Source organism: Elephantulus edwardii, unplaced genomic scaffold (assembly GCF_000299155.1).
Source record: "Elephantulus edwardii isolate Elephantulus edwardi_28Jun2011 unplaced genomic scaffold, EleEdw1.0 scaffold00088, whole genome shotgun sequence".
Taxonomy (NCBI): domain Eukaryota; kingdom Metazoa; phylum Chordata; class Mammalia; order Macroscelidea; family Macroscelididae; genus Elephantulus; species Elephantulus edwardii.
The window spans coordinates 4,932,658-4,942,935 of NW_006399838.1; the positions used below are offsets into that span (position 1 = coordinate 4,932,658).

Below are 10,278 nucleotides of genomic sequence, written 5' to 3' on the forward strand. Positions count from 1 at the left end.
CGTGAGCTACAAGATGTCATTCTGACATCTAAGCTTTGTTCACAATAGCAAGGAGCTGGAAACAACCTAAGTGCCCATCAACAAATGAATGGATAGAGAAGCTCTGGTATACTCACACAATTGAATACTACGCTGCATTGAAAAATAAGGAACTCATGAAATATTACTCAACATTACCCTGGAGGACATTATGCGGAGTGAAATACCTCAGTCACAAAAGGACAAATACTGCATAGTGCCACAGTTGTAAGACAGGACTGACCTTGAGGTTGGGAGGAGACTGAGAAGGATGGGTTCAATAATGTATACTGCTTTGAAACAGATGAGGGAGAAAACTGTTTAAGAGGGAAAATTATTAGGTATATTTGTAATGACAGGAGTCCAGGGCGAAGGCTGTATAGTGGAGTAGACATGGGGGAAGGGATTGTAAAACAATGAAAGAATTTTTCTTTTACTTTTCCAAGAGGGTAGTGCACTAGGGGGAAGGGTTGGGACGGGAGAAAAGTGCCACAATGAATGAATGGAAATCCAAAGTCTCTGTAAATTTTCATTGATATTAATAATAAATTTTAAAAAAAGAAAACGAAAATAGGTCCACAAGAAAAAAAAAAAGAACTTGTCATTGTCTTCTTTTATCTACAGTATAGCTACAGCTTACATTCCCTTGCAAGTCTATGTTTAGAAGACAATTTCTTCTCTTCCTCATCAGTATTTTCCCTTTGCATCAGAACCACCCACGTGCTTTGGAGGGAGCCGCAGCCCCTTGAACCCACTCCGGTTTCCCTGAGGTCCCACCGGGAGGGAGGCCGCCTTCTCGAGGCTGCAACGCAGACCTGCGACCTCCAGAGCCCGCTGTGAGCAGCCGCTGCGCTCTCGGACCTGGAGAGGCTGCCACGCTCCGCAAGGACACCCGGGCGGGGGCACGTGAGCGCCCCGACTTCCTCCCGACCCCGTCTCTGATTGGCTCCTGGGCGCAGAAGAAACCAGGCCCTGGCCGGGAGCCGGGTGGAAACCTGCCGGAGGTGCCGGCTCGCGCTGCGCCTGCCTGGGGTCGGCGCCTTGCTGCGGGTCCGCGGCCGCTCCGGCGTCTGGGCACCATGCGCTCGTCCTGCGTCCTGCTCGCCGCCCTGGTGGCGCTGGCCGCCTACTACGTCTACATCCCCCTCCCCGGCTCCATCGCTGACCCCTGGAGGCTGATGCTGCTGGACGCGACCTTCCGGGGCGCACAGCAAGTGGTGAGACGCGGCGCGCGCCGCTCCCCTCTCCCTTCTCCCGGGCGCTGCGCGAAGGGGAGGCGAGCTTTCCGGGCCGAGGCCCCGAGAATAGACAGTCTCTGTAATGCAGCCAGGCGATCGCTTTGTAAGGTGGCTCAGGGGCATTTGGGGGGGGGGGTCTCGCCTTGGCCTCCTCGCCGGCTGCTTGGCGATGGGGACCCTGAAATGCTTGGCTGGAACCCCAAGTCTGTTCTCACCAGCCCCCTCTGTCTCGATTTGGAGCGTCAACAAGCACAATCCGCTTGTTAAGACTATTTCTCCCCCCACCCCTCCCATGTTCCTTTCCTTATGAGAGAAATGTTTTAGGAAGGCTTGGGGAAAACAGGCTGTGACTCTGGGGAATGCATCCACCTTCAAACGGGCACCGGCCATCTCCGGAGGCGCCTGGCTCTGGAGCTCTCGGTTCTTGGGGCCGCAGAGCGGGGCTCCTCCGGGCCTTCGAGGAGCCGCTCGCATCTGCCATCGCCCCCGTGGCACCTCTGAGCTCAGCCCGAGAGAAGAGGCCAGAGAAGCGGGCAGCATCGGCCTCCGGTTTGCAGGCAGCCCTGTGTTCTGCCTTCTCTGCGGCGTTACTGTGCGGCCCTGGCTGTCCAGGAGAGGGACTTTGCCGGTGCCGAGATGCCCTGACTTTCGCTGGCAGGCTTGCATTTCTCCTCCTGTATTATAGATGTCAATTTCTCCCACTTGCTAGACAGGAACGTATCTCTGGTTTAGCCCATGTTAAGAGACATTATTGGCAGAGAGTCTGAAATACAGTCTGCAGCCAAGACAGAGCCCTGTGATTGGGCAGCGTTTCCGTGCAGCCAGCTGACCTAAACTCATAACCCACCAGGTAAACACGTTGGGTTCCAGAGTTTAGAAGGGTTTCTTCCCAAAGGACGTCACTGGATGGGGGAAGGCAGAGGTTTGCAGGGTTTTCTCCCTGAACATTGCCTTTTCTGGAACAAGACTAGAGAAGGGACTGGCTTTTCTTCCTCCTTTTCAACATTATAGGACATAAGAAGGATGGGGATCTCTTCCCCATCAACAGCAGAGACCTCCTTCAAAAGGAAGAATGTGGTCGAACTAAGGAAAGCAAATCCAGGGTATTGAAACGTGCTTACAATAGACTGGGAGGGGGGGTGTCTCAAAGCAGGCTGTGCAATCCTACAGAGATCAGGGAAAGGGAATAGAAACCTTGTAGGAAAATCGGCATTCCCTCTCACCCCAATCTCTTGTTGTCATTCCTGGAAAAACGAGTTTATAGAAATAACCTGAGATGAAGATCTCGTGTTGGGAAAAGGGAGAGACGTAGACTTCCTTAGAACCACCAGGGAACTTGAGAGCTCAGAATGGCCAGGTCACACCCTTTATCAGCTTCAGTCTCGGGGTAGGACAGAGGCATCAGTTTTCTTTTCTCTTTTACATTTCCTGGTGGAGAAAGTACACAGCAGATTATACAGAACAGTTTCGGCATTTATTGCTCAGTGGCACCGAAGACTTGTTCTTCCAGCTATGCGACCCTTCTCACTTACCTTTTCTGAGTGGTTCCTGCCCTGCTAACATAAACTCAGTTACTCCTAAAATTCCTACCCAGTCTTTCCCCCCGCCTTTTTAAATACAATTTTTTATTTTAATTGTCATTTTAAGAAAAGCTTACAGAAAAATTAGATTTTCATTCATTCATTGTTGCACATTTTAACCCCTCTCCTTCCCTTCCCCCTCCCCGAGTTGACTTTTCTTTTCATTAGTTTGTTTACAAACTTCTAATACAAATTTGAACACATTCTTTCAATATCCCTCACCCCCACATCAAATTGTACAACCCAATGATTAATCTCCCCTTTCCCCTGCACATCCACATCCCTCTGCTTCCAGCCTCTCCCACCCCTCCTGGATCCTTATACTCATTCTACAATAATCTTATACAATATTTATCCTTGTGGGACTGAGTTAGTTCACTTAGCATAATACTGTTCAGTCCTTCCCAAGTTAGGTAATAATTTACAAAGCTATTGTTCCTACTGCCCTGTCCAGTCTTTTTATGTTTTTATCTATTTGATCCCATTGGAGATAGCTCTTCAGAAGAGCACAGTGCCCTTGTCAGACCTTTTTTAGCCAGTAACTAAGCTAAACTGTTTGATTTTAAGGAGACTTCAGAGGGTATTTTTGGCTTTAAGATGTAAGAGTATCTTAGGCAAATAGTTTCAGGGGTTCATTTATCTTCAGTGGCTCCAGAAAGTATGGAATTTGCAGTTTCTGCTTTGCATTTTCCTGTTTTAATCAGGATTCTTCTGTGGAATCTTTGTTGAAAATACACGGTATGAATAGCCAGGCACCTTCTGGTTCTAGTTTCCGGACAACGAGAGGCAGCTGTGTGTGGAGGCGATCGGTAACACATCCCATATCTTCTCTTCCTGACTCTCCTTCCTCTGGTGCTCCAGGTGAAAAGAGACCTTTTGTGCCTTGGAGGGCTGCTTGTGACCATTTAAGACCAAAAGCTCTAGGCAAGCAGCTAGGGAGTAAACCAGGACAAAAAATGTAGTTCAACCAGTTGGCTGAACGGTCCTGTGATCCCAGGAGCCACCACCTCCAGACAGAAGAGCCAGCTCTCATGTGGTATTTGGTTGTGTATAAGAGGCCGCAGCAGCTTTTTGTTTGGGGAGGAGGAGGAGGGGGAGGCCAGGGCCATTGTGAGAGTATCTGTGGCATAATTTTTACCAGTTTCACTTTTTGCAGGTGTAAAATTTATTAGCAACAATTACATGAACTTAACCTGCTATTCAGCCCTACCCTTAATAAATGATTTTTTTCCGAACTGTAAACTGCCCCTGTCCGCCATTGCTGGTAGCCATTAATAAACTATTCTCTAAATATAGTTCACTTTTCTTACTCTTTTTATAGAAATGTTGTTGTACGCCCTTGAGTCAGCACCAATCCCTAGCTGGCACCCCAGCAGGTTTTCAGAGGCGGTAAATTGCATAGGAGGGAATTGCCTATCTTTCTCCCTCTGAGCAACTGGTGGATTTGAACCCCAAATTAAGGTCATTTGAATTGAGGCCGTACAGTATTTGTTCTTCTGTGATTGGCTTGTTTTTATGAGCATAATGCCTTCAAGTTCCATCTGTTGATGTATGCACTGTAGAAAGGGTAAAAATGAAAGCCACAAACTGAGAAAGAACATTTGGCAATGACATATCTGATAAGGAACTCATATCTACAATTTCTAGAATACTCTAGCACCTCAAAGAGAAAAAAATAACAAAATTGCAAAATGGGTACAGGATATGAAGAGACACTTCACCAAAGAAGACATTTAGTTGGCCAACACATGAAGAAATGTTCAAAACTCTAGCTGTCAGAGAGATGCAAATCAAAACAACTATGAGATCTCATCTCACCCCAGCAATAATAGCAAAGTTCAGTAGGGCAGCAAAAAAAAAAAAAACAAACAAATGCTGGCAAGGTTGTGAGAGATTGGAACTCTTGTTCACTGCTGGTAGGAGTGTAAAATGGTACAACCAATAAGGAAGAAGGCACTTTCTTTAAAATTGGAAAGAGAAAAAGAAAAAAAATATTGGAAAGAGAAATATCATTGGACCCAGAAATTCTACTACTGGCAGTGTAAAGAAACCAGAACCATGACTCAGACACATGTGTCCACACTCATGTTTATTGCTGCATTATTCACAGTAGCGAAGAGAGGGCAGCAACCCAAGTGCTCATCAACAAATGAATGGATAGGAAAAATGTGTACATTTACATAATGGAATATTATGCAGCTCTGAAAACCCAAGAACCTCATAAAACGTTACACAACATGGCTGAGCTTGGAGGACATGACACTGAGTGAAGTATCTCAGTCACAGATAGGACAAATACTGAAATTCACTTGATGGGAGTGAGCTTTGTATGGTAGTTGTATATTCACTCTTTTGAGGAGTGACCACACTCTTTTCCACAAAAGTTGGACCTTTTTAAAAAAATTTTTTTTAATTTTTTTATTTTTTGTATGTGTGTGTGTGTGTGTGTGTGTGTGTGTGTGTATACCGTCAAATTGGATCTGACTGGTACAGGAGGAGATGGTCCCTCCTTCTCCGGCAGAGCATCTGGTGGATTCAAACCTCATATCTCTGGGCTTGCACTCTTTTCAACCCAATCAATGAATTTTTCTATATCCTTGCCAACATTTGTATGCTCTTTCTTCTTTTTAAACCTTAGCCATCCTAGTAGGAGTGAAATTGTATCTCTGTGGTTGTGATTTCCATCTCTCTGACGGCTAATGATCAGCTCATCTTTTCATCTATCTGATGCCTATTTGAGTATCCTCTTTGGTGAAATGTTTATGCACGCCTTTTAAAAAATGTATACTGATTTATTTATAAAGTTTGAATACATTGGTTTTCACAGAAGATCCTTCCTATTTCCTTCACACACCCTGTGTGTCTTTTTCTTACTGAATTGTTGACGTTTTATATGGTTATTAGTTTCTTGTTGGATAGATATCGTTTCTGAAATTTTCCCCAGTCAGGAACTTACCTTTTGATGATTTTTTTTTTGTAAAGTCTTTTTTTTTTTTTTGTAAAGTCTTTTGATGAACACAATTTTTAACTTTTAAGAGGTTTTATTTATCTATTGCTATTTGAACTTCCGTTATTATTTTTAGGTTAAAAGCTGAGTCTAGCCATGTTGCCTTTGCTTGTTCTGAAGAGAGTCTATGGTTTTAGTCTGCAAGCTTAGTTCTTTGGTCCATTTTGGTTTTGTTTACGGTGAAACATGACTAATTTTTCTGAATGTGGAAATACAGCCTTCAAAACCACCATTTATTGAAGACATTCTTCCCTCCCCATCCTGCGTGTGTGTTTTTAAAAGCTCCCCAAGTTGATTTCAATGCAGAAGTAAATTTGAGAACCACTGTTCTGTAAGATAAGAAAACGAATTGCAGAGACAGTTTCTTTTCCCTAAACTGCTCTAGTTGTTATTACCCACATGGTATTAGGAGTTGGCCTTTCCACATTAGCCTGGATTAGTTTCTGAGGTGAACTGGTTGATACTTTCGCTCTCGGCAAATTTTTGCATGTCAGGCAAGCCCTCAGACTTGAGCAGCGGAAAGCAGAGACAGGACTACGACATGCAGGGCACCAGCTCAGTAGAGGCTGCACAGGCATTTAGATGGAAAAGTTGAGGAAGCGCTGGAAGTTGATTTCAGGATTCTTTTTTCCCCAAAAATGTTAAACTTTCTGCAGGTGAAAGGTGCCCTGATGGCACAAAGCTTAAGTTCTTGGCTGCTAGAAGTGAGGTTGTTGTTTCAGACCTACCCAGGAGCCCTACAGGAGAAAGATTTACTCCCATAAAGAAAGGAGAATCCCGAAATTGATCAGCTGCTCTTAGTATGAACAAGAACAAGCGCAGGTGAAGAGAGTGAGTTGAGTACACGTCTGGGAGGGAAATGGAAATTGGAACACCTCTTTCTTTTTTTTTTTTTTTTACGCAAAACAAGGAAAAATGGTTTCTTAAGAGAAGACAGAGGCATAGCTAGTGAAGTGTAGGTCATGCAAAAGAGTTAAAGGAAAAGGAAGAGAAAACGGGTAGAGTATCCCTGGAAAGACAGGTGTGACCCCAAACCTTCCAGCACGCACTGAGCAGGAAGGAGAGGAAGGGACAGACTTTCTCGATGATAGCTTGGCAGTATTTTAGAAGCCTTAGAAGTGTGCTGATCTTTAGACCTCACAGTTTCCTGGGATGAAATGTCTTCAAAGTAAGTAATCGTGGATATAGGCAAAGCTGCAGCCATAAAGATAGGGACTCTTGATAGGATTAAAAATATCTTGTCCAACTGTCTAGTCCAAAAGGCTAGTTAGCTCTAAGAAACACAAGAACTGTGCAACAGAGATACTACCAGCAACATTTCTTCTTCCGTCGTTTCATCCCTGTCCTATTTTTGAAAAGAATGACGATTTCAGAGGAACCCAAGGATGCAATACGAGATGACGTCAGTGGTGTTGCTGTTGTTAGGTGCTGCTGAGTTGACTGCAGTAACAGATCGAAGGACACGCGTGGACTTGGCCCCAGTTCTTTACCATCCTGGCGATCTCTGATGGGTTTGAGCACAGGGTTACAGTCACTGTCAAGTCTGACTCATTGAGGGTCTTCCTCTTTTCCCCTCACCCTCTCCTTTCCCCAGTATGATGTCATTTTCCAAGGATGGGCCTTTCCTGATGGCATGCCTAAGTATGTGAGACAAAATAAGTGATGATTTCGGCGAGCTCTGGTGGCCTAGTGGCAAGAAGCTGCACTGCAATCCCAGAGGTGTGTGGTTCAAATCCACCAGATGCTTTGCTGGAGAAGGAGGAAACATCTCTTCCTGTACCAGTCAAATCTGATTTGAAGGCGCGCACACACACACACACACACACACACACACGTAAATAAATTTAAAAAAATAAGTGATGATTTCTATGCCATCCAATTATTTAGAGGGTAAAAATTGCTGAATGATTTACAAATGATTTTGAGTGTATATTAACTGGGAAAAGATTGGAAAATTGCTTATAAGATATAAATGAGATTATATGGCTTCATGATATCTAAATCATTATCTCATTAATGGATCAAAATGAAGAACCGTGGTGGTGTAATGTATAACATATTGGACTTGATCACTGAAAGGTTGGTGGTTTGAATCCACCTGGAGAAAGATGGGAAAGCACTTCTTTTAAAGATTGACAGTCTCAGACACCCAACCCGGAGTTTGATAAGAGACAGAGCTAAGTCCATAGCCGAAATAAGTGAGCTATCCTCAGAAGTGAGCATATATCAAAATATAAAGCTAAGCATACCTATAAATGTTCACATGGAAAAATACAAATAGAGATATTTCTTCTATGTTGAAAGTCTATCTTCAGTGTTCAAGTCTTTGTGCTATAATTTTCCTACACAGAGTCTGTGGTAGTAATAGGTTGTTTTTTCATGCTGTTTTGTTGAGTGTATAAATCCTAGAAAATGCATACATTACTAGGCATTTCATTGCTATTAATGGTATCATAAATGGGGTTGTTTCCTTAATTTAATTTTCAGATTGTCCTTTTCCAGTGCAAAGAAATAATTTTTTTCCTTTTACTTTGTATTACGGTTCGAGGGGAAGTTGAGGGAACAAATTGATTTCCTGTTCAGCAATTGATGCCCATTTTATTAGTAACAGTGATTGTACGCACCATCGCTCTTCTCACTTCCTTCCTGGGCTTCCCATTTCAGTTTGTCCATCCTTCCCGTCCCCTCTTGCCTTCTGCGGGAGCTCTGGTGGCTTAGTTAGTGGTAAGGAGATGTGCTGCTGCCCCCAAAGCCTGTAGTTCAAATCCACCAAGTGTTTTGAAGGAGAGAGATAGACGGTCTCTTGTGCCTGTGAAGACCAGCTGGAGGGTTAGCTGTGAGTCACTTCCAACTTGATGGTAACAACACCACCACCACCACCACCTTGCCTTCTGAGCTTTACTTCTGGGCAGATACTGCCCTTTTGATGCCCTCTAGGTGATGGTTCTAAGTAGGGGGCTTCATCCTTGCATTGTTGACCATCTTATGGGATGTCTACTGTTTGGATGAAAGGACAACCACAGGCTTGGCTTAGAGGACGACTAAAGGCCATGGTCTTGGAGTTTTTGCCTGTCTCTGTTATACCCACAAGCCTGATACTTTTGGTGGTGTTATTATTAATAATGATTATGGTTTTCTCCACATTTTCCTTCAACCCTTTCCAGGACCTCTTCCTGGGGTCCCTTTCACAGCAATCGGCACTTCTTTTGGTCAGTGGTGTGGGAGCATTCAAATTATTTAAAATGGTTTTCTCTTCAGAAGTAGCTTTCCTACAACTAAAATGGAATTGATAGGTCTGCACAGAGATGTAATTTATGCGGTGAAGAAAAGCTGAGGTAAAAATAAAAGCCATTGCCATGGACCCCAAACCAACTCCTGGCTGACCCCTCACTGGATTTTTGGAGGCTGTCCGTGACACAGGAAGAGATTACTCCTCTCTCTCCCAAGAAGCCCTGGGTGGATCTGAACCTCCAGAGAGTCACCATTTTGGAACAGTAGCCTGTGATGAGGCCACGAAGTGGAAGTGTGGCCAGACACAGGAGGAAAAGATGATGATTTAAATGGTAATACAAATGGTGATGAAAGGTAAACCAAAGGTAAAAACAGGGCCCCGGGGAACTGGAGCCACAGCCTAACTTGTCTTACAGGTCTCTTATCTTGATCTGCTCCACACTGAACAAGCTCTTATGCACTGGCTAGCGGATGATTGGTTTCTGAAATTGGTATTTCTGTGCAACATTTACTGTGCTTTCAGTCAAGTTGAGCATGATTTTTCATCCTATAAAACCTACTGAGACTCAGTGTGGCCTGATGGGATTTTGTGCATTTCCTGGGGTCTTTGTGCACGAGGAGAAAGGGTGGCTTGAAGAACAGCTCAGCCAGCAATCACATAACACTTCAGTGGATCAGTCTTTCTCATCGCAGTTTTAAACTGGAATGCATACTCATTTTCAGGTCAGTCTAACTTGAAAACACTAGTAAATAACTTTGGCTCTTGCCACTCAGACTTCTAAGGATATTTTTCCATATGAATTAATGATTTCCCTAAACACAATCATTCTAAGCTGATTTGACAGATTTTCTTGAAGCATACGACACCAGAATGGCTTTAAGGATAGCTGGAGGGGCAGAATTTCATCAGCATTAGTTCTGACAGGTGAGCTCTCTCCTCTGTAGAAAGCATATCCCGTGGAAGCCCAGCAGAGGTTAAGGAAGACAATGCCTAATTTGTATGTACTTCAACAAATATGGCCCTAAACACACTTATACTGTCAGAGTTACTTTATTTTATTATAACATCCTCTTTTCAACTTGTACCTTGAACTTGATCTAAAGACATTTCGCACTTCACCGAAGACGACATTCAGATGGCTAACAAACACATGAAGAAATGCTCAAAATCCCTAGCCCTAAGAGAGATGCAAATTAAAACAAC

At 43.9% G+C, this 10,278-nt stretch overlaps 1 protein-coding gene across 2 annotated transcripts in view; it reads left to right on the forward strand.

The window, feature by feature from the left end:
- The first annotated feature begins 1,097 nt into the window (after positions 1-1,097).
- The window catches only part of NCEH1 (neutral cholesterol ester hydrolase 1), an 83,420-nt gene continuing 74,239 nt past the window's right edge, over positions 1,098-10,278 (forward strand). For both annotated transcript variants that reach the window (XM_006890346.1, XM_006890347.1), the window contains exon 1: positions 1,098-1,235. In XM_006890346.1, coding sequence (XP_006890408.1) covers positions 1,098-1,235 — 138 coding nt within the window. The remainder of the gene's footprint in view (positions 1,236-10,278) is intronic.